The sequence below is a fragment of the Coturnix japonica genome, chromosome 22 (genome assembly GCF_054131305.1).
Source record: "Coturnix japonica strain WE chromosome 22, WE-NBRP24, whole genome shotgun sequence".
Taxonomy (NCBI): domain Eukaryota; kingdom Metazoa; phylum Chordata; class Aves; order Galliformes; family Phasianidae; genus Coturnix; species Coturnix japonica.
Window position 1 is genome coordinate 10,312,738 of NC_140684.1, and position 21,319 is coordinate 10,334,056.

The following is a 21,319-nucleotide window of genomic DNA, read 5'->3' on the forward strand; positions in this document are numbered from 1 at the left end:
AGGCTCTGGGTAAACACGGCGCTGCTCTCCCTGCACACCATTAGCTCCGGGTAAACAGAGCAACTGCCAGCGGTGGGACGGGCAATGGGGTGAAGGAAGGGAAGGGAAGGGAAGGCCAGCCGGCCAAGGCCCACGAATGGCGGCCTGCAGCGCTGCCTGGGGCGCGTCATGGGCGGGATCACCGTGCTGCTATAAGTACGGCTCACCTGGGCACCCAGCACAGCCGGGCTGAGCTGCACCACGTGGCACTCGGTGCTGGCGGGCAACGTGCGGGGAGACAGAGCAGAGCAAAGCAAAGCAGAGCAGAGCAGAGCAGAGCAAAGCAGAGCAGAGCAGAGCAAAGCAAAGCAGAGCAGCGTGTTCCGTGCAGGCTGTGCTGCCGGCTGGATGCCGGTGCTGTGCTGCGGGTCGGGTGCTGCGGGTCTGAGGGCTCCAGCGGTGTGACAGCACTGGGCGATGGCACAGGCCCAGCTGGGGCTGGCTGCCCCCTTCACGCAGCCCCCGGCCGGGCCAGGACCTGACTCTGACTTTGACTCTGACTCTGAGGATGCGGCTGTGGGTGGTGCTGGGCCTGGCACCGCACGGCAGAGCCCGTCGCAGGTGATCCACAGCGGGCACTTCATGGTGTCATCCCCACACCACGACGCACCGCCCCACCGGCGGCACCGCCGTGCAGAGCCCTCAGCGGCCGATCCACGGAGCATTGACCCGACCCTGACGTGGCTCTTCGAGTGCATGAGCCTGGAGTACAGGTGAGTCCAGGGGCAACGCGCTGCTCCCAGCTCTCTGTGAGGCCCACCTGTATGGGTGTATGGCCATGCTGCTAATTGCCCCGCTGCTAATTGCTATGTGCAAACTGATGGATGGCATCCCCATCTTCTGTTGGGCTGCGATGTGATATCTGCTCACAAAACATCCTGGGAGGTTCATGGGGAAGGAGCTGGTGCTGGTGCAGCTCTGATGGAGCCAGCTGAGAATTCCTTCCTGTCCTGGAGCATCTTTCCCACTCTCCTCCAGCAGAGCCGTCATCACCGCCTGCAGCACTCGGCCTTCGGCCATTGGTGGCAGCAAGCACCTGCTTCCTGTGTATTAGTGCCCGGGCCGTGACTGCATCCCCCCTTTCACCAGGACCCGAAGGCTCTTTGCATTCTCTGCACCTCACAGCAGAACCTGGCACAGCTTTCCCAAAGCTTCCCCTGAAATCCTGGGGCAGCATCTCCTCTTGTTTGTAAGAACAGACCCAAGGAAAGCAGGCGGGAAGTTCTGCCTTTCTCCTGGTCCCATACTGGGTCTCATTCAGTTGCTGGCCTCCCTCTGCCATGGAGCACAGTGAGGTCACTCTCAGGTGCTGGTGCAACCAGAGCTGTGCAGGAATGGGGTGGGCTTCAGCACTGGGTGACACAGCGCATGGTCACGCTCCTCGTCACCAGGCTGACAGCCAAGGTGTCACCAGCTGAGTAACCCTGGTGCCATGCATGGGTGGCACTGATGGACAGGGCAGCCCCACTTCCCTTTGCAGTCCCAGCCCCACACTTGTCCCACTTGCTGCACGGGGCTGGAGCTGCCCACAATTCGTTCATGTGCCCCTGAGCTCCAGAGCTGCCGGGCAGAAAGGAGAGGGGCAAGTGGCTGGGAGGCAGAGTGGACAGGAGCTGTATGACACCCACACCTTATGCTGCAGATATGGCTCCCTCCCTTCAGGTGTCTTCTGTGCAGCAGCCCCAGGGCCATCACTGTGACAAACCGTAGCTGAAGTTAAATGGCAGCCCTTGGCAAGGAGGATCCACAACAGCTACGAAGTGTTAATGGCACCCCTGTTGGCCACCCAGAGCCTAAAACATCAGCAGTGTCTCCTAACTGCCTTGTTCAGCACCCGTGGGAGCAGCTCTTGGTTGGCCCTGGATTCAGGGTAGCTGTGGTAATGGAATCCAGCTGGGGACATTTTGCCATTAGACTGTACCCAAATTCTCCCCTTGGTTCTTCTCTTTCATGGATGCCTTTCTGTCCCTCCATGCTGCCCCTCTCCATCTCACAGACATCACATTCTGCAGCTTTCCAGCACCCTAAAAAGAGAGTCACTCCAATCAGAGCTCAGGTTCAGCCTCCTATGGAGGCTCAGGACTGAGAAATGGTCACTTTTCAGCCCTTTTGGGGCCAGTGCTTCCCCTCCTGCCACAGAACAAGGAAGGGCTCTGCTGCTGTGCACTGCTCCTGCGAGGGAAAGCCAGGGGGGCTCACGTTGGCAAGGAGGACCATCCCTTGGCCTTCTCCCCCTGCTACAGCCCATTTCCTTCGCACAGCCCTGCATCTCTCCAGCTCATTCCTTGCCCCTCCTCTTGGTGCTGACATGGAGCAAAACACTAATTTTACTGCACAGTGAGGGCTGCAACGCTTGAACTTCTGGGCAGGTTGAAGGCATCATGGAGCAGACGGGGGCTGCTGGCTGCAGTGCCAGGATGGGTTCAGGCTGAGCTGTGTGTCCCACAGCCAGCAGTGGGGTTTGTGATCCCACCCCTGCAGGGCAGCGGGACACCTGCGCTGTGCCAAAGTGCTGCTGCATCCCAGTCCTCAGTGCAGTTCACATCCATCTCCTCTGGACAGAATTTCAGTAAAGGGTGGGGCTTCCTTCAAGGCGAACCAGTGTGCAAAGATCAGCCTGATAAGCTCCAAAACTGAAAGGATCATTAATGGGAAGAAAGCAGGTTGCGGCGCAGTTCAGAGGCATCTCCCTCCCAGCCCCAGGTGCTGTGTCACACTGCAGCCCCACCAGCCCCATGCAGGGCCACGCACCCTGCTGCAGTTCGGGGCCAGGGCTGTGGGCTCGGGCTGCTCCTTTAAGCCAGTGGGCAGCGTGGGCAGCACCAGGGAGGAGTGTGGCTGGTAGCCTTGACCAGCAGGAGCGGGCCACGTGCTGGGGAAGGCCGTCATTTCCATTGGCTCCTCTGCCTGGCAACGCCACGCTGTTTGTTTTGTGCCATGGGGAAAGTTCAAAATCCCTGCTGATAGCGGAATGGCCAGTGCAGAGACGGGGCCTTAACCCTCTGCAGGCCACAGTGGTGGGGACAGGGTCCTTCCTGGCCTGGGGGCACAGAACATCTCTCCCGGTCCTTCCTGAGGGTGAGAGCTCTGGCCCACAGATGTGTTCCTACATCAGTAACTGGGGGAACCACAAGGCTCTGAGCTCCTCCCAGCCCAGGAGTGTCTGCCTGTAGCAAGGAGAGCCGCCAAAAAAGCCACTTTACAGAGCTGAGGGACGGGGAGCCCCAGGATCCTGGCAGCAGCAGTGGGGGAGCCCTGACAGAAGCACTGCAGGGATGGGGCAGAGCAATAGCAGTGCTGAGCTCTCAGAGGACGCCCTGCTGTCACCTGCTGGGTGCTCCAGAGATGTTGCATGGGGTATGGAACACCTACCAAGGCAGCCCCAGCCTCTCCTCCTCCCTGCATGCACAGGAATCCAGAGCAGAGCAGAGATCATGAAGGGACAACCTTCTGACTGGGGAGGAGTGCACGCACAGCTCCACGTGAGGATGCTGCCCATCAGGAGCAGCTTTGGTGCAGCCATGGGAGCAGTCGGGGTCAGGAATCCCTGCAGCTGGGGACTCCCAGCTCAGAGCTGTATCTGTAGCCCTGGGCAATCAGTTCCTCTGCCTGCCATGCTGTGATCCTGGGGCTCTGGAGGCCCTGCAGGATCAGCAAAGCTCTCACACTGGGGCTGTGCTGGGGGTCCCAGCATGGTCCCCTTCAGCTCCTCCTCTGCTCGGTGTTGCAGTGGGAAGCTGGTGTCACCAAAGTGGAAGAATTTCAAGGGGCAGCGGCTGCTTTGCCGGGATAAAATCCGCCTTAACAATGCCATCTGGAGAGCGTGGTACATCCAGTGTGAGTATGGGGCACTGCCTGCTCCCAGCTGAGCACCTGGCTCCCTGCGATGGCACAGTGTGTGCCCAGCCCTGCAGGCACCGTCAGAGCAGTGCCCAGACACGTGCAGGGGGAGCTGCGGACAAAGCCAACTGTGTTTTCCCCTGGGCAGATGTGGAGCAGAGGAAGAACCCAGTGTGTGGCTTCATCACCCCCCTGGAGGGGTCGGAGGCTGACGAGCACCGCAAACCAGAGGTAGAGTGTGGGCTGTCATGACAGCTGGATCTGGGTGTGGAGGGCACAGTGAGGAGCTGAGGGCAGCAGAGCTCCCATCATTGGCTGCTGTGTTCATGAAGTCTGAGCGATAAAGTGTTGGTGATGTGTCCTGAGGACAGCGGTCCCGGCTGTGGGGCACCTGGGGCAGGCGTGGGCTGCGGGTGTGGGGCTGGGGGTTGGCTCCATGGTGCCGTACGGCCGTGACACCCGCATTGCCCCTCCAGGCCGTGGTGCTGGAGGGCAACTACTGGAAACGGCGCATCGAGGTGGTGATGAGGGAGTACCACAAGTGGAGAACCTACTACAAGAAGCGGGTGAGCGGCGCTGCCCTGCTGCCCCTGGTTGTGGGGTGGCACATCATGGTGCCCAAAGCGGAGCTGCCGGTTGTACCCACGGCGATGGTGGCGGGGTTCGGTGACCCCGTTCCCGGCCCCAGCAGCCCGGATCCAGCCGGCTGTGCCCGGTGTGCGGCTCTGCCAGGGCTGTGCCCGGCGCTGCACCTGCCGTGCACGTGCTGCAGTGGGACGAGCAGGACTCGCTGCGGGCCCGAGCTGGGCTGGGATTCGCTGGCAGCCGCGGCTCAGCCCGGCAGCACGTGTCTCGAGGCCTGGTGGCCCAGCGTCACCCCGGTGTCACTCCCAGCCGCGATAATCTGGTGCTGGTTCAGGTGGCACCAGCCTTGGCTGCCTGCCCGCGGGGCGGAGCGCCGTGCCAGCCTCCTCCCTCCTCATCTTGAAAAGGGGTGCAGCCCTGCACCGCTGTGCCCGAGTGCTGGGGGCAGATGTGAAGCAGGGGCAGCCTGGGCCGGAGCCTGAGCTGCCCTGCACACAGCCCTGCCAGCCGCCAGTCCAGGCTTCCTTCTCCTTCCAGCTCCGAAAGTCCAGCCGGGAGGGAGAGCTCTGCAGCCCAAAGCAGGTGAGTGTGATGGGGAAGGGCAGGCAGGGACAGTGGGACGAGGCACAGATCCCTGCCCTGGGCAGCTCGGGAGAAGGGCAGGTGAAAGCCATGGTCGGTGATGGCCCCAATGGCTGTGGAAGGCACTTGGGGTGCTGCCTGACTCTGGGAGCACCAGTGAGCCGAGCTGGAAGCCTCAGACATGGGCACTGGCTGCAAGGAGTGCCCACCGGCTCCTTTGCACCATCTCGTGCAGGACGAGGATGCCTGGAGACCGACGGAGAAATGGTGCAACCAGCTCTTCTGCAACGTGGTGCCCATGCTGCTGGGGGACGAGGAGGAGGAGCCGGGGGGTAGGCAGCACTTTGACTTGGACACGTTCCTCTCGGATATCTCTGACACCCTGTTCACCATGACGCAGATACCCAGCGCCCACCAGGAGCTCCCTGAGGACGGTAGGTGACCCGCATGGGGCCGCACGCTTGCTGGAGGAGGAGGAGGATCAGGCAGACAGCTCAGTCCTGGCACACTGTTACTTCTTGGCTTTGCAGCCTTGCCCAGAAGTTTGAGGGCCCTGCACAAAGCCCCTGAGAAGCTGCTGGGCAGAATGGTGGGAATAGGATACCCCCAGAGGATGGTCCCGGTGCTGTGCTGTGGGGCAGGGTGCGACCCACAGGGAGAGGCTGTGGGTGGCTGTTAGTGAGGTCAGCAGTGCCAGCCCTGAGGTGGGGAGCTGGGGATGCAGCACCCTAACATTGCAGCTCTGTCTTCCAGCATATATTGGGAATGCTGACATGATCCAGCCTGACCTGGCACCTCTGCAGCCCAGCCTGGATGATACCATGGAGATATCAGGTAAGAGCTGGTCTATATCTGTGCAGCTCTGCACACCCTGCAGTCGAACATGGAGCTGAGCTGGCCTGGAAGCAGCAGGAGCTGCGGGGGAGGCAGAAAGCACATCTGTTGTCATGCAGGGGCAGCAGAGGGACAGGGAGGGGCTGGGAGCTGTGGAAAGGGGCTTCTGCCAGCAGAGAGTTGCATCAGGAGAGTGAAGCCACCTGGGCTTGGCTGCAGGCAGAGGACAGTTATCCCACAGAAAGTGGACACCTCTATGGAGCAGGTTCTGTACCACTGTCCTCTCACTGCTGTCTTGCTGCAGAGCAGCTGGTGGGTGCTGGGACCCCATCATGGGCTGTGCTGTGTCTTCTGAGGTCACAGTCGCTGCCAGGCTGGCCTTGAAAACCAGATGTGGTGCTGGTGGTGTCCGGGACAGGCAGAGGGCTGCTGAGGGGCAGCAGGGGACAAGCAAGCCATCCTGGCAGCACCTGCTCCTGCAGTGCTACCACCAGGACCTGCCTGTGACACGGGACACTGAGCAGAGCGGTGTCCATGAGCTGTGCAGTCAGTCAGGATGTGTCCTTGTCACATGTGCCCTGTGCAGGGCACCCACGGGCTGTGCCAGGCCAGGCACCGCTGATGCACGAAACACCAGAGGCCTCAGATGTGCTGGAGCCGGTGGCACGGGCACTGTGCAGGGTGGGACCCCGCAAGCAGCCTCAGGAGCACCCGGCCTTGGGAGCCCTCAGAGCATGTCCGTGCCCTGCACAGAGCCTGCCCACGGCTCCTGCCCTGCCACTGCAGCCGCCTCCACCTCCCACTTCCCTCTGCTGGAGGAAGCACAGGCCCTTGCACCACGCAGCCACCGGCTGATGCAAGACCAGATGCTGGTGGGGAGCAGGGCAGCCATGGGGCAGCCTGGTGTGCCGAGCTGGGAAGCCCAGGCGTGCAGCCATCGCGACTTCTTGCCCCCACACGTCCCTGTGGGCTGAACCGTGGGCAAACCCCAAAGGGGTCAGAACGACACCTGAGAAGTGTCCTTCCCCTTGCAGGTCCTTTGCAGCTGGGAGGCTGTTCTGAGCCCTGAAGCAGCACCTGGCGGTGACACAGAGCAGCCCCAGTATCTCTGTCTATGGGCAACGTTCCCTCTGGTGCTGCTGGCGTGAGCACAGTGCGGCACAGCCCGGCCTCCAGCAGGGAATGGCACATGGCACCGTGGTGCCCATCCAAAGCCACGTGCTTCTATGAGCATTTTCCCGGGGTGCTGCCTGGGACGAAGCGCCGTCACTGTGCTGCACAATGTGAAGGTGCAGCTGTGGTTTGTGCAGGGCTGCTGCTGTGGCCACAGGGCTGTAGGGTGAGAGGATGGAGAGCCCCTTCTCGGGAAGAGGCTGCTGCCAGACGCTGGGCGCTGTGTGCCAGGGCTGCAGTGCACCCAGCCCTGAGGGAAGTCCCCACAGCCACTTCTGCTGCTGGTGTGTGCAGGGCTTTTGGATCCTGGGTCTGTGCCTTACAGACAAGGCCAGCAGGGCAGAGCGGGGGCTCAGGACTCCAGTGGGGTCACGGGGCCATCGCCGTGTCTGGGGACCGTCACTGAGCTTGGTGCCTGTCAGTCAGCAGGCACAGGCCAATCCCCAAATGAGGAACCACGTCGTGTCCTCAGTGGGTGCCAGAGCGCAGCGTGGGGGGGTGGAGAAGCCCCGATGGCAGAGACGAGGGAGCAGCCCAGCCCAGTACCTGCGTGCTGCTGGCACTGCACTCCAGGTAGGACCTGCACTGCTCACTGGGGCCCTGGGGCCAGGCTGACGGGGTGGCATCACCCCATGGCGCTGCCGTGCTTTCCCAGAGCCAAGGGCCAACAACGGAGTGTCCCAGCCGTGGGAGCAGGCTCTGTAACAGGAGTCTCTTTGGAGAGCACCCAGTATTGGAGCAGAATGCTGAAGGCATGGGGTGCTGACCACATGGGCTCTCATCCCCCGGGTGGCACCGTGCCCGGGCTGCACTACACAGCTCGGCAGTGGGTCAGGGCTGTGTGAGCGGAGAGGAGCAGGGGTGAGAGCTGCAGGGTGGGGAAGGGAAAGGAGAGGTGGAGGACGGGGGGATTCCAGCTGTTGTGCCAGGCAGCATCTGCCACCCACTGCGGCAGCACAGCGAGCGACACAAGAGGAATCGAATCTGCAGAGCTGGGCATCAGAAACGCCTATAAATGCATGCATAGCTTTGGTGCCAGCAGCAGGAGATGGCACAGTGTGCACAGGAGATGGCACGGTGTGCACAGGAGATGGCATAGCGTGGGCACAGATGAGGGTTGGGTGCAGTCTGGAGCCAGGTGCTGCACTCCCTGTGAAGGCACCAACCATTAGGGTTGTTAACCATGCATGGCTGTGCCCCTGTGCAAACCAAGCGCCAGCTCTGGAGGGCAGGTGTCATGGTTCTGTAATGTTGCTGTCAATAATGTGGCTCTGCAGCGCTCCTGAGCATTCGGTGTGTCCCAGCCCCAGTCTGGGTGGCACTGGGAGCAGGAAGAGTTCAGTTCTGAGGAGGATGAGCTGCTGCCCTGAAGGATGGTGGAGCTGGGAGGCTCTGAGAGCCTTGGAGGCCATTATGAGCATGGGAGTGCTTGTGCAGATAGCGGCCAACTGCCTCTAGCTGTGGGCTGGAAGAAGCAGGGCGGCAGTGCTGCTGCCCATCCATGAGGGGTATATAGCTGAATGCCATCCCCAGCCAGGGCACATTGGCTGCAGCCACTGCATGCAGGGCTGGGAGAGAAAGGGCCATGTCAGGGCTGAGCAGAGCAGGTGCGATTAGGGTTGGTCATGGCATTTCCCTCTGCACGTGCATTTGTTCCTCAGGTGTAGATTCAAAAAGTTACCAGTCCCAGAGGCTTTGCTTGTTCCAGCCAGGGCATCCCAGGCAAGGCAGCCTGTGCCAGAGCCTGCAGGAGCCCTATAGCATGGCCAGCACCCGGGGCACACAGAATGGGCAGGAGCAGCTCAGAAGGGCTCAGGGCAGCTGAGCACACACAGTGGAGGTGTGAGTGCTCATGAGCTCGAGAAGCTGCTTGGATACAGACCCCGTGTCAGGCAGCTGCTTGCAAACCCACCCAGCACTCCCACTCAGTGTGGAGGTGATGCCCCAGGCAGCAGGCAGCACTCTGTGCCATGGTGTCTGGGCCTGCGGAAGCACTGAGGCTGTGGGAAGGAGACAGGAAGGGAGAGGGAGTCGTGGCTGGGTCACGGGGCTCGGCTTCGGGAAGGCCATGGGATGTGGTTAGCCACAGGCAGCACGCACAGCAGGACTGGGGCTGGGAGGCAAACACTTGCCCCAACCCCAGTGGGACTGTCCCCTGTGGCTCCAGGACAGTCCGCAGGGCTGCCCCACATCTGCCAGCTCTGCCACTGCCCCACAGCATAAGGGCTCAGGGCTGGCTGTGGGGATGCAGGGAGAGACCAGATCCCTGAGAGCAGCCAGAGCATGCGGCCTCAGCTGGGTGTTGGGGATGGGGTCTCCACCCTTGGGTGGTGTTCCTGGGCGGGTTTTCCTGTCCCATTGTGCATGGCCAGGCTGGGCTGAGTGCACGAGCTGCCTCTTCCCTCCAGCCATGTGAAGCTCTGGTGTTTCACAACCAGGGCACCAAATCTGCTCGCACAGCCAGGAGCTGTTCCAGCCCTGCCAATTGAACGTGATGCCAGCAAGTCCCTGCCAGTGCCAGGCACAGCATGCAGCTCCCTCCAGCACACCCCAACCTTGCATCCCCCTTTCCAGGGGCTGAAGCACTCCCCAGGCCCCCATTGCCCATCACCATCTCTTTGCTTCACCCCACAGATATTTTCGTTGGCCATCGGCCGCTGCCTGCGCAGATGCCGCTGGGCTATCAGGAGCCACCCTGCTTTGAGCCCCTCTATGGCAATGGAGGGACCGTGCCCGCCGGCCCCGATGCCCCACTCCCACCCAGCCCTCTCCTCCAGGTGAGCGGGACCCTGGCCCATGACCCACGGCTGCCGGTGCCCGAGCCACCCCTCCTGACACAGCCGTGTGCCCCACAGCCCGGTGATGCCACCCAGCTCAGCCTCCACGGTGCTTTCTTTGGCCCTGAGCAGCCCCCACTGGCCCCCGAGCCCCTCACCGCTGTGCCTGGCTGCCTCAGCCCCCAGCTCAAACCCAAGCCCCTGCTGCAGTATGGTTTCCCCAGCAAGTGCCTCGGCACGGAGCCGCTCAGTCTCCCTTACACCGCCCCCAGCCAGGCCCCTGGCACACCGTTGCTGGGCTCACAGCCGCTGTTTTCCCCTGCCTCTACACCCCACTCCAAGTTCCCCTTCCCCCCCTCGCCCAGCCCCTCGCTCCTCACCCACCCTGCATCCCCGCTGCCCGTGCCGTGCTTTGCCCAGCACACCCCGGGCCTGGGCTACGCCATGGACGTGGTGCCCCTAGGGTACCCCAGCCCAGCTGCGCCCCAGCACCTGCACCCCGCCGTGCCACCTGCGCCCAGGTTTGCTACCCCAAAAGGGCCATCCCTGGGTGAGCGGCCGAAGGTGAAGGCCACCAAGGCAAAGAGGCCGCCAGACCCTCCTGTGCCTCCACACCTGACAGTGCCCAACGTCTGCCTGACCCAGCTGCTGGCCACAGGTGAGGGGTGACAGGGGAACTGAGGGTGGCGGTGTTGGGGTGCAGGGCTGCTGGGAGAGGTGGGCTGCTCCCTGAGCCGTCACTGCCTTCCCTGGGGCAAATGGACATGTGGGCTGGAGCTCGGGGCTGGCACTGCCATGGGGCAGGAAAATGTCACCCAAGCACCAGCTGCCCGATGCAGAAGGGCCCTTCTGCTCTCTGATTTCTTGCAGCCAAGCAGGAGCCAGCCCTCGATGCTCCACACGTGCATGGCCCCGCGCTCATGCCCGCATCCCCGGCCTCTCCGGTAAGCACCCACCTATCTCCAGGTTGGGGACTGTTCCCTTTGGCTGGGAATTACTTTCCTGTTGCTGGGGAACAAGGAGAGAAAGCAGCTCTGTGTGAAGCCCTTTGCAAAACGGAGTTAGATGTACATGGGGCTGGAGGTCAGGGTACTGCAGGAGCTCAGAGTGAGGCCGGGTGGGAGTCAGCCCCAATTAGAGAAATGGCAGAGCTGGGAGAGACCTCAGGGCCCTGTGGGGCTCCCTCCCTGGTCCCACTGCGGGTTTTGAGTAACCAAAGGGGCTGTGTAAACCTGGCGTGCATGGGGTGCTGCCCCAACCTCCCTCCTGCTTCCCTCTGCAGCAGAGCAATGTCCCCGATGTTCCTGACGTCTTCCTGCCCAGAGTGGCCCAGCTGAGCTCGGTGCTGTCTCCTGGCTCCAGCCCTTCCCAGGAGGTGCCTGTGCTGCAGGCAGGTGCAGCCCCAGGGTCGCTGCGTGTCCCCAAGGTTGAGCGGCTCTCCCCAACATTGGTCTGTGGTGAGTCTGGGTGCCCGCAGGATGCCCCGGTTCCTGCAGGGAGTTTGAACCAAACACGGGGTTTTTGTGTTTGGTGTTTCTTTTCTGAGAAAGTTCAATTTATTTTTTATTCCTACTGCTTTTAATTACCCACCTGAATGAGAGCAATTGCTTTCTGCTGGGGAGGGCGCAGAACATTCGTCTGGCTCCTTCTCTGGGGGCAAAACCATAAACAGGAAAATACAAAATGTAGCAAAGTGTCAGAATGTGGTTTTGAAAACCAGAGCCGGGTTTGGAGGCAGGAAGCGCCCTGCGTTCACCCACAGAAACCAGACCGGAGCAGGAAGCTCATTTCCACTTCCAGCTGCGTGCTGCAAACCGCAGCCCTGCTGCACTCAGGACTCTCCTGGTGGTTTCCACCCCGCTGGGAATTTAAAACTTCATGTCCCAAATGCTCCCATGTCTTGTAAAAATGAGAGTGATTTGGGATTAGTTGGGGCAACAAGACGTGGTCAGACACGGGGCTGTCAGCTGAGGGTCTTGCTGCCCCAGAGCCAGGGCAGCGCTGCAGTGCTCACGCTCTCTCCAGTGCACCCCTCTACTCCCCCAGGCAGTGACTGGCCCAAGCCCAGCCAGGTGTCCCCAGGAGCTGCTCCACCACCCAGTGCCACCGTCTCCCTGCACCATCCCTCATCCCGTCGGGGCAGGCCTGACTCCAGCAAGGTACGGTGGGAACAAGTGCTGCCTCTTACAGGAGCAGCTTCTCCACGTGCACCCCCACCTGCTGCCCCCCACACTCACCCCCACGCTCGATGAATGCTTGGGGCCAGCCTGTCTCCAATGCAGGGAGAGGCCCAAGGCCATCTCTGCTGCCTGCAGATGGAGAACCGGCGCATCACACACATCTCTGCTGAGCAGAAGAGACGTTTCAACATCAAGCTGGGCTTTGACACACTACACAGCCTGGTGAGCACGCTGAGTGCCCAGCCCAGCATTAAGGTGAGCACACAGTGCTGCATGGGCTGGCGCCAGGCGTGCAGGGACACGGGACATTGCCTAGTGATGACACGGTCCTGGGCTGTGCCAGCATGCACGTTGTGGTGCCTAAGGGCTGCAGCCTGATGCCAGGGCTCAGCAATGGGGCACACAGCCCCTTGTGCCCTACTCATCCCAGAGGCTCCCTGCACCATCCCACTTCTGCCACCCTGCAGGTCAGCAAGGCCACCACCTTGCAGAAGACTGCTGAGTACATCTGCAAACTGCAGCAGGAGCGGGCAGCTCTCCAGGACGAGGCGCAGCGGCTGCGGGAGCAGATTGAGGAGCTCAACAGCTCGATCAAGTAGGGGGGGCACGGTGCACAAGGTGTTGCCTGCTTGAAACATGCAGAGCCACCGAGCCCTGCGGCACACCGGGCTCCTCTTCTCACGTGGGGCAGCTGCCGTGTGCCCCAGGCTCCCACCCGTGGCCCCACAGAACTGTTTGTGCCTCACAGCCTGTGCCAGGAGCAGCTGCCAGCCACCGGGGTGCCCATCACGCGCCAGCGCTTCGACCAGATGCGCGGCATGTTTGACGACTACGTGCGCTCCTCCACGCTGCACAACTGGAAGTTCTGGATCGTATCCTTTGGGTCAGCACTGGCTGCTCAGTGCCCCTTCCACCACACACCAGGTCTGCCCTCCCCTCCCAGCTGTGTGGGATCCCTACCGCTCAAGATGTTCTGTGGGTGACACGTGGAGGGGACACGCTCAGATGCTTAGAAGAAACTTCTGTTACTAGAGAGCAGCCAGGGTAGGAATAAACGGTCAGTCCTTGGGGAGCAGATTGAAGTCCCCAGACTGAGCTGGGCATTGCTACACGGGCAATTGCTCCCAATAACTTTGGAACTGGCGCTGAGATGCAGCAGCCATCGGTTAGAGGTTGGGAAAGGATCAGATGCAAACCCAGGAACAGGATGGTTTCAGCTGTGTGCTGTGCTGTGTGCTATGGGCTGTGCGCTGTGAGCTATGAGCTCTGTGCTGTGCTGTGTGCTGTGCTGTGAGCTATGACCTGTGTGCTGTGCTGTGTGCGCCCATCACAGCGCAGTGCAGGCAGGATCGCTGCTGGCAGCACACAGGGCACCGCGGCCACCACCACGTTCGTCCTTAACCGCTCCAACAGTTCAGCGTCATCATCCGGCCCCTGTTCGAGTCCTTTAACAGCACGGTGTCCACCAGCAGCATGGACAGCCTCACGCAGACGTCCCTGGCCTGGCTGGAGCAGCACTGCTCCCTCCCCGCGCTCCGGCCGTGTACGTGGCGCCGCTCGGTCGGGGGGTGGGAGCAGCCGGCCCGGTCCGGTCCGTGACGTGCCCCGTGTCCCGCAGCGATCCTGGGCTCCCTGCGGCTCCTCAGCGTCTCCACGTCCATCCTCAGCGACCCCGCGCGTGTCCCCGAGCAGGCGGCGCGCGCTGCGGCCGGGAGCGGAAACACGTGACAACCGGGACGGGACGGCGGGAGGGAAGGAGGAAAGGGACACCGCAACAACAACACGGCGCTCACGGGACCGGGCCGCGTCCGCACCATAAAGCAACGCCATTAAACCGACACCATTAAAGCTGCGCCATAAACCGGCCCCGTTAAAGCTGCGCCATACGCCGGCCCCATTAAAGCCCTCATAAACCCGGCCCGGTACCGGCCGCGCCATTAACGCCCCCATAGAAACACGCCGCCGCAACTTCCGGCCACGCGCGGTCACGTGGGAGGGGGCGGGGCCAGACGAGAGGCGCGCCAGGAAGGGGCGGGGCGGGGCCGTGTGTCGGCGCATGCGCAGCGCGTGCCCCGCCCGGCCGTGAGCTGTCGGGCCATGGAGGCGGCGCTGGGGCTGGGGCTGCTCCTGCTCGTGGCCGCGCTGCTCGTGGCGGCTGCGCTGCGCCGGGCTGCACCGGGGAGAACGGCCACCGGTACGGCACGGGGTGACGGGAGAGTGGGTACAAGTGTGGGTACAAGTGTGGGTTCGGCTGTGGGTACCGGTGTGGGTACGGCTGTGGGTACCGCTCCGTTTCCGCCCTGCCCGCGGTCGCTCCCCGCTGAGTCCCGCTCCCCGCAGGCCCCGCGCTGACCGGCCCGGTGCTGACCGGCCCCGCCGCCTCCAGCCCCGACAGTCCCCGCAGGGCGAAGCCGCGGCCGCGCAGGGAGAAGCCGCAGCGTGAGCCCGGCTTCACGCACCGCCTGCTGGCCGCCGCGCTCAAGGTACCGGCCGCCCCCACGTCCCGCTGGAGCCCCCCGTCCCATCCCGTCCCGTCCCGGCCCTGACGGCCGCTCCCCGCAGGGTCACGTTGGCGCTGTGAGCTGCCTGCACTTCAGCAGCAATGGGAAGCACTTGGCGTCCTGCGCCGACGATCGCACCGTGCGGCTCTGGAGCACACGCGACTTCACGGCGCGCGAGCACCGCAGCGTGCGGGGAAACGTGGAGCTGGACCACGCCGAGCTCGTCCGCCTCAGCCCCGACGGCAGGTGGGGCCGGAAGCCCCGCGTGGCACCGGCGGCGCGATGCGGGACGTCCCGCCTTAACGCGGGGCTCGGGGCGGTGTCACAACACCCGCGTTGCCGGCCGGTATAAGGGGGGTGCGGGAGCTGCGGGGGAGGCCGCCCTCGGTGCTGCTGAATTGCTCTGCGGGCAGAGGAAGGGACGGAGCTACCGCAGGGCAGGTACCGAGCCCTCATAAAACAACTGATGTGTCACCTCTCCCCCAGGTGCCCCACGGTGACCGGTAACTCACACACCGGAGCTGGGCCGACCACGGCAACCTGCTGCTTAACGGCTCGGTTCCCGTCCTTCCACTTAGGGCGCTCCTCGTCTGGCTGGCAAACGGAGAGACAATTCGTGTCTATAAAGTGACGAAGAAGGACGACGACAGCTTCACCTTCACACCATCCTCCGAGGATTTCCCAAAGAAGCACAAAGCTCCCGTCATTAACATGGGAGTCGCAGAGACAGGTGAGCTGCTCCCCTGCTGTGCCCCCACACCCACCTGGATTTCCTTTTGAGCAACAGCCGCTGGGTTGAACATGTTGATAATCCTTGACTTGATCAAGGCCTGCTCGATTCTCTGTTATTCTAGTTGTTGTGTCTTAGCCTTTGTTTACTATTGAGTAAGCTGGAAAACAATTTGAGGAGAGAAATCTCTAAGGAAGCTCAGAATTGCCTGATTTGCACTGTCTTATTTTAGGCTCTCAGGGACACTGTTGTAAAGAGTCGTGGTCTCAGTATTGAGCATCACTGTTGTCTGGCTTGTTGCTCTTGCTTCAGCCAGTGAGAAATGGCTGCAGTCAGTTGACAGGTTCAGGAGCGTAGGCTGGCCCTTGGTATCTCCTAGAACAGCCTGAGAAGGGTGAATGTTGATGGCTGAGGCTTGGTGGATTCGTGCTTCAGCTGCGTGGCAGCGCAGTTGGCAGCGGGTGGATGCACGTTCCGCTCTGTAAGAGAAAAGCCCATGAATTTTTAACTGAGGTCTTTGTTTGGCTGCAGGAGTGAAAATTGAAACCCTGTAACAAGTAGCTTGAAGATAAATTTGAACTCAGTGTCCGTGCTGAGATGAAAAGTGAAAGCACAGCAAGTGGAAACAAGCAAATATCCAAAATGCGACGCCACCAGTAATCCAGGACAAACGTAGTGTGACTTCTAATCATCTACCAGTCTGTAATCCCTGACTTTGAAAGCTAGATACCTCTTCTGGTTAAAGCACAACCCGATAAAGTCTGCTGCATTGACTGAGCGTAGCACTGAGCTCTGCAAGTAGGATCTGAAAGGTGCCGGGTGGGAAGCTCAGGGGGGCTCTGGGTTGGCAGCTGTGAGCTGCTGAGTCCTGACTGAACACTGGTACATACCCGGCCATGGGCCTGTTGGCACAGCTTTGTGCTCTGTGCAGGAGAAAAGTGCTGCTGCTTTGGTGCTGCTTTTGGTTTCCTGACAGTTCTGATGCAGAGACAAGTTTCTCTGTTTAGGAACCATTACAGCTGTTGGTGACTATGGCAGCTTTACGCCTAGGAATTCTCCTCATCTCTGCCTTTTTCTTCCTCCCCCCAGGGAAGTTTATCATGACAGCTTCCAGTGACACTACCATCCTGATCTGGAGCCCCAAGGGTGAAGTCCTTGCCAGCATTAACACTAACCAGATGAACAATGCCTATGCTACTGTATCACCCTGCGGGAGGTGAGGAACCTGCAGGTGTTTCAGGCTGCTGCTGCTGAGTGGGAAGCTCAGTGGTGCAGTGGCTGTGGAGCTGACCCTATAACCCAGCCACAGTGATACTTTGTAATAGACTATTTTATTTTGTTCAGGTTTGTGGCATCGTGTGGCTTTACTCCCGATGTGAAGGTTTGGGAAGTATGTTTTGGCAAGAAAGGTGACTTCCGGGAAGTGACCAGGGCTTTTGAGCTGAAAGGCCACACTGCTGGCGTATATTCCTTCGCCTTCTCTAATGACTCGAGGCGGTAAGTGTGTTCTAACACTGCCTGAGGAGTACCCTGAGGATGTGTGTGCTCACACCTTCCAGTGTGCCTGAATTGCCCATCCATACTCAAACCTGTGCCCATCCCGGCCCCGGGTGCTCCCTGGGTGCCCAAGCACTGCTGTGGTCCGTCCTTATCCTCCTTGTGGGTTTCCTCCTGTTGGGTGACCATCCTCCTTGCTCTGGGAGGATGAAGGCCCTACGTGTACACACGTATGCAGGCTCATGTTTTCCAAAACCAGTATCTGTCCATAAAGCAAAGGATTCCTGCTTTGTAGATGCGAAGAGGGAACAAGTAGGACCCACCTTCCTGGCAGTCACGTGTGGTTTATGTTTGCCTGTAGGATGGCTACCGTTTCCAAGGACGGGACGTGGAAGTTCTGGGACACGGATGTGGAGTACAAGAAGCAGCAGGACCCGTACCTGCTGCTGACGGGGAGCTGTGATGTGGCGGAGCCGTGCCGCATCGCGCTGTCCCCTGACGCTCACGTGGCGGCCATCTCCTGCGGCACCAACATCACCGTGTACAACACACGCAGAGGGGAGGAGGAGGAGCGCTTCGTTGGTGTCCACACGCAGCACATCGCAGACCTGGCCTTCGACACCAGCGGCCGCTTCCTGGTGTCCTGCGGGGACCGTGTGATCCGTGTGTTCCACAACACGGCCGGGTACCGCGCGGTGCTGGAGGAGATGGAGGCGGCGCTGAGGAGAAGCAGCAGCAGAACCACAAAGGAGCGGCTGGAGCAGCAGATCCACAGCGCCAGGAGAGCATTGAGTGCTGTGTGTGGCAGGAAGAGATAACGGGGGAACCTGCAGCACACGGCGGGTTCGACTTGTGATACAAAACGAACAGCTCGTAATAAAAGTGCGGCCTTTCCCTGCCTGTTTTTGTGCCTGTTTTGTGCCTGTTCTCTGCCACACTCTGTGGGGCGGGAGGAGACACGGGTCCTGTGGCCAGGCCTTCGCCGCACGGATGGGCTGTGCTCGTCGCGCTGTTGTGGTGCCGGGGCTGCGGGCACAACGAGCAGCTCCCGGTTCCATCATCTCCCGCTCCGGTTCCATCACCTCCCGTTCCCGCCGTCCCGCCCCGCCCAACATGGCGCCCGCCGTCCCCACCTTCGCGCCTCCTCTGCGCGCCGTGTGGGCGGTGCGTTCCGCGCATGCGCAGCGCTGTGTCCGTCCCCGCCCCTCCCCCTCCCCCCCGGGGCGGGCCGTGCGCCGTGACGCTGCGCGCACAGCGGGGCGGGGCGTGCGCATGCGCAGGGAGCGGCGGCGGGTGCGGCGGAGCCGGGGCTGCCGGGGCTGCGGGCGCCATGTCGGGCCGCTCGGTGCGCGCCGAGACCCGCAGCCGCGCCAAGGATGACATCAAAAAAGTGATGGCGGCCATCGAGCGCGTCCGCAGATGGTGAGAGGCGGGGCCGGGGGGGGTGGGGCCTGTCGGCCCGCAGCCAATCACCGCCGCACCCGTCTGCGGCTCCGAGCGCGCCGGGAGCGGGCGCCCAATCGCGGCGCCGCGTGCGGCGGAGGGCGGTGCTAAGCGGGCGGCGGCCAATCGGATGGCGAGTGCGGGAGGGAAGCGGAAGGGCGGGTGACGGACGGGCGGGCGGACCAATCGCGAGGAGGGGCGGCGGGCCGGGCGGCGGGGCGGGGCCAAGGCGTGACGGGCGTTTCCCGGAGCCAATGAGAGCAGCGGGCGGCGGGGGCGGGGCCTGTCGTGGTGCCGGACGCGCCGTGTGTGACCGCAGGGAGAAGAAATGGGTGACGGTGGGAGACACGTCGCTGCGGATCTTCAAGTGGGTGCCCGTGGCCGACAGCAAAGAGGTGGGTGACGGGGGGAACGGGGGTAACGGGGGGAACGGGGGTGCTGTGGGTGCTGTGGGTGCTGTGCCCACCTGCCCTCGTGCCGTGTCCCGCCCATAACGCTGCTGTCCACGTTCGTTCCTTCCCTCAAGAAAGAGAAATCCAAGGCCGCTGGTGCCGCGCGGGAGCCCAACGGTTTCCCGGCTGACTCGGCTGCCAACTCCTCACTGCTGCTCGAGTTCCAAGGTGAGCACAGCCAGACTGTACAGTGTGTGTGTGCTGCACCGTGTGTGCTCTATGCTGTGTGCTGCTCCCCTTTGCTCCCGTTTGCTCTCATTATTTGCTCCCATTTGCTCTCATTATTTGCTCCCATTTGCTCTCATTATTTGCTCCCATTTGCTCTCATTATTAGCCCCCCTTTGCTCATACCGTGGCTCTGTGTGCACAGTGCGCTGTTGCTCCCCATGCCTTTGTCTCTCAGTGCTGCCCTCGCTCCTCGTGCTGCTGGGTCAAGCTCCTGTTCTTCACTAGGTGCTGTTTCTGCAGATGAGAACAGCAACCAGAGCTCCCTGTCCGACGTTTACCAGCTCAAGGTGGACAGCAGCCCCAATTCCAGCCCCAGTCCCCAGCAGAGCGAGTCCATGAGTCCCGCCCACACGTCTGACTTCCGCACAGACGACTCACAGCCGCCCACACTGGGGCAGGAGACTCTGGAAGGTGAGTTCCAGGACACCTGGGTGTGACTCCTTCAATGGGAAGAGGGAGGCACCAGCCGGAGCAGGGAGCCCAGGGAAGGTGCTGCTGGGCCCAGGACGGAGCTGCCTCCTGTGCTGCTTGTGGGGCAGGTGGCTGAGGCACCTCAGCCTGAGGGCTCAGCGGTCTGGGTGCTGCTGTGTGCCTGTATCTGCCACGTGTTAACCTTCTCTTCCTTCCAGAGCCCTCTCTGCCTTCCTCGGAAGTTGCCGATGAGCCTCCCACTCTTACAAAAGAAGAGCCGGTCCCTCTTGAGACTCAGGTAAGGGAGGGAGGATAGAAACCATGTCTAAATGCGTATTCACCCATCTTAGTCCTGTCCCTAGGACACTTTTCTTTGATTTCTTATTATAGCATAAACATCAGAAAGTCCCAAATTGCCCTCAGGAGCTCCCCAGACCAACTGGCTTCCTGAGTGGTACTGTGGTTCAGTTTGGTTTTAGGGTATACATTGTGTGTAGAAAATACATGGAGATGGATTAAGAAACTGGTTATAGCTGTGACCAGAGCTGGGCTGGATTCCCTCTCTTGGTGCCCAGGTTTCATTTAGCAGCCTGACTCACAGAGGAGAGCCCAGGCTGTCCCCACAGGGCGAGACACAGCCTTGTCCAGCAGCTCCACACGGCCTTGTGGGCACGCTGAGCTCTTGTCACTGCTGGTGACCTCTGGCTCTTGCAGGTAACTGAAGAGGAGGAGGACTCTGGCGCACCGCCTCTGAAGAGATTTTGTGCTGATCAGAACTCTGTGTGCCACACAGCCTCGGAGAGCTAGCCTGCCCGTCCCCGGGGAGAGCCTTCGCCAGACCCTCGCAGAGCTGCCTGCCCTTCCCTGGGGAATGGGGTGCTTCCCTTGTCCTGCCCTTCCCGAGGGACAGGGCACCCCTGCTGCCTCGCCATCCAGCCTGCCCTGCCCTCGGGGGCAGGAGCCTCCCACCAGCCCCTGCAGAGGCAGCCTGCAAGTGATTTGCCCAGCTGAATGGGGCTGCCACCAGTACCTGCAAATTTGCCTCTATTTATTGGCTCCCACCCTCCCTGCTGATCTGTGCTGTAGTGGCATGGGGTTTCTGGTGCGTGGTCTGCATGCGTGGGGGGAGGGATCCTTGAGATGCCCTGTTCTCTGTCACCCCTAACGCACCGGCAGATGCTGTTTGCCTGCTTCTGGATCCACTGTCTGCCCTGTCCCCTGTGCTGGGAACAGAAGAGCCATGTCCCACCTGCAGAAAGTGATGTGTCCGCTCCCTTGTGACCACAGTCTGGGGCGTTCCTGGTGTAGGTCCAAAGGGCAAAGGAGGGAGGGGGGGGAGCGCCCTGAGAATGGAAACAACGGCCCTCCGTGCCGCTGGGACACTGTGCAATAAGCTGCTACTAAGCCATTAGTATTGGAAGAGGGAGGAGTGCTGCCATTTCGGAGGGCAGGTACTGGACACATCGGCGCTGCCTGCTGCTCCTCAGCCTCCAGGCCCTCACAGAAGCCTCTGTCCGCCCCAGACAGGCATGGGCTGGGATGGAGCGGGGCAGCCGGCACTGCCGTGTCCCAGCTGGACCTGCACCCTGCTCCTGCCCGCCCCGCTCCCCAGGTACATCCCGTCCCCTGGACAGGACACAGGGTGCAGGAGCCCCATGGAGCCCTCCCATGCCCCCATTCCCACGCTCCCCACCCCGCTGGGCCCCCCCCCACCGCCACTGCATGTCCTGCCGTCTGTGATCGAGCCTGGCGAAGCTGAAGGTGCGGCTGCGCGTGGAAGTGGAAAGATATTTTAGCACTGAATAGAATATTTTTAAAATTAAACTATTTGAAATACAGTGCTCAGTGACTGCAGGTGCGTGGGCTACAGCAGCTGGGGCAGGAGCTCAGAGCAGGCGCTGGGCAGCACCGGGCTGAGCCGGGCTGGAGTTTCCTGCTCCAGGCCTGAGCTCGGTGCCAGCACTCGGGCCCGGTGCTCAGCACGGTGTGGGCCGGGCACCGGGGCTTTGCTTTGCACGGGGTCGGTGCTGTGCCCTGGTGGCTGGTT

The 21,319-nt window shown here is 61.6% G+C and overlaps 3 protein-coding genes across 9 annotated transcripts; all 3 read left to right on the plus strand.

Annotated features, from left to right (window-relative positions):
* Positions 1 to 219: 219 nt before the first annotated feature.
* MLXIPL (MLX interacting protein like) lies at positions 220 to 13,871 on the plus strand. Of its 3 annotated transcripts, XM_032448377.2 has the most exons (17): positions 220 to 752; positions 3,770 to 3,876; positions 4,028 to 4,110; positions 4,356 to 4,445; positions 5,002 to 5,046; positions 5,282 to 5,480; positions 5,800 to 5,880; positions 9,688 to 9,830; positions 10,251 to 10,488; positions 10,701 to 10,774; positions 11,113 to 11,287; positions 11,877 to 11,989; positions 12,113 to 12,265; positions 12,478 to 12,605; positions 12,759 to 12,882; positions 13,424 to 13,553; positions 13,629 to 13,871. In XM_032448377.2, the coding sequence occupies exons 1-17, from the start codon at positions 457 to 459 to the stop codon at positions 13,736 to 13,738; spliced, it is 2,289 nt and encodes a 762-aa protein (XP_032304268.2). In that variant the 5' UTR covers positions 220 to 456; the 3' UTR covers positions 13,739 to 13,871. The 3 variants fall into 3 exon arrangements, with proteins under 3 accessions (XP_032304268.2, XP_015736471.2, XP_015736472.2); XM_015880985.3 differs by having other exon boundaries at positions 9,688 to 10,488; XM_015880986.3 differs by having other exon boundaries at positions 317 to 752; positions 9,688 to 10,488; positions 12,146 to 12,265.
* A 215-nt stretch (positions 13,872 to 14,086) lies between these two features.
* Positions 14,087 to 17,638, plus strand: TBL2 (transducin beta like 2). Of its 2 annotated transcripts, none has more exons than XM_085522414.1 (7): positions 14,087 to 14,204; positions 14,351 to 14,493; positions 14,573 to 14,952; positions 15,090 to 15,241; positions 16,331 to 16,457; positions 16,586 to 16,738; positions 17,100 to 17,638. In XM_085522414.1, exons 4-7 carry the CDS (start codon positions 15,223 to 15,225, stop codon positions 17,554 to 17,556), a joined length of 756 nt encoding a protein of 251 aa, XP_085378540.1. In that variant the 5' UTR covers positions 14,087 to 14,204; positions 14,351 to 14,493; positions 14,573 to 14,952; positions 15,090 to 15,222; the 3' UTR covers positions 17,557 to 17,638. The 2 variants fall into 2 exon arrangements, with proteins under 2 accessions (XP_085378540.1, XP_015736473.2); XM_015880987.3 differs by having other exon boundaries at positions 14,573 to 14,757.
* Positions 17,639 to 18,008: 370 nt separating this feature from the next.
* On the plus strand, positions 18,009 to 21,110 carry BCL7B (BAF chromatin remodeling complex subunit BCL7B). 4 transcript variants are annotated; one of them, XM_015880980.3, is made up of 6 exons: positions 18,009 to 18,160; positions 18,501 to 18,576; positions 18,708 to 18,801; positions 19,087 to 19,272; positions 19,491 to 19,570; positions 19,987 to 21,110. In XM_015880980.3, the coding sequence occupies exons 1-6, from the start codon at positions 18,069 to 18,071 to the stop codon at positions 20,077 to 20,079; spliced, it is 621 nt and encodes a 206-aa protein (XP_015736466.2). In that variant the 5' UTR covers positions 18,009 to 18,068; the 3' UTR covers positions 20,080 to 21,110. The 4 variants fall into 4 exon arrangements, with proteins under 4 accessions (XP_015736466.2, XP_015736467.2, XP_085378544.1 ...); XM_015880981.3 differs by having other exon boundaries at positions 19,102 to 19,272; XM_085522418.1 differs by lacking the exon at positions 18,501 to 18,576.
* The last annotated feature ends 209 nt before the right edge of the window (positions 21,111 to 21,319 follow it).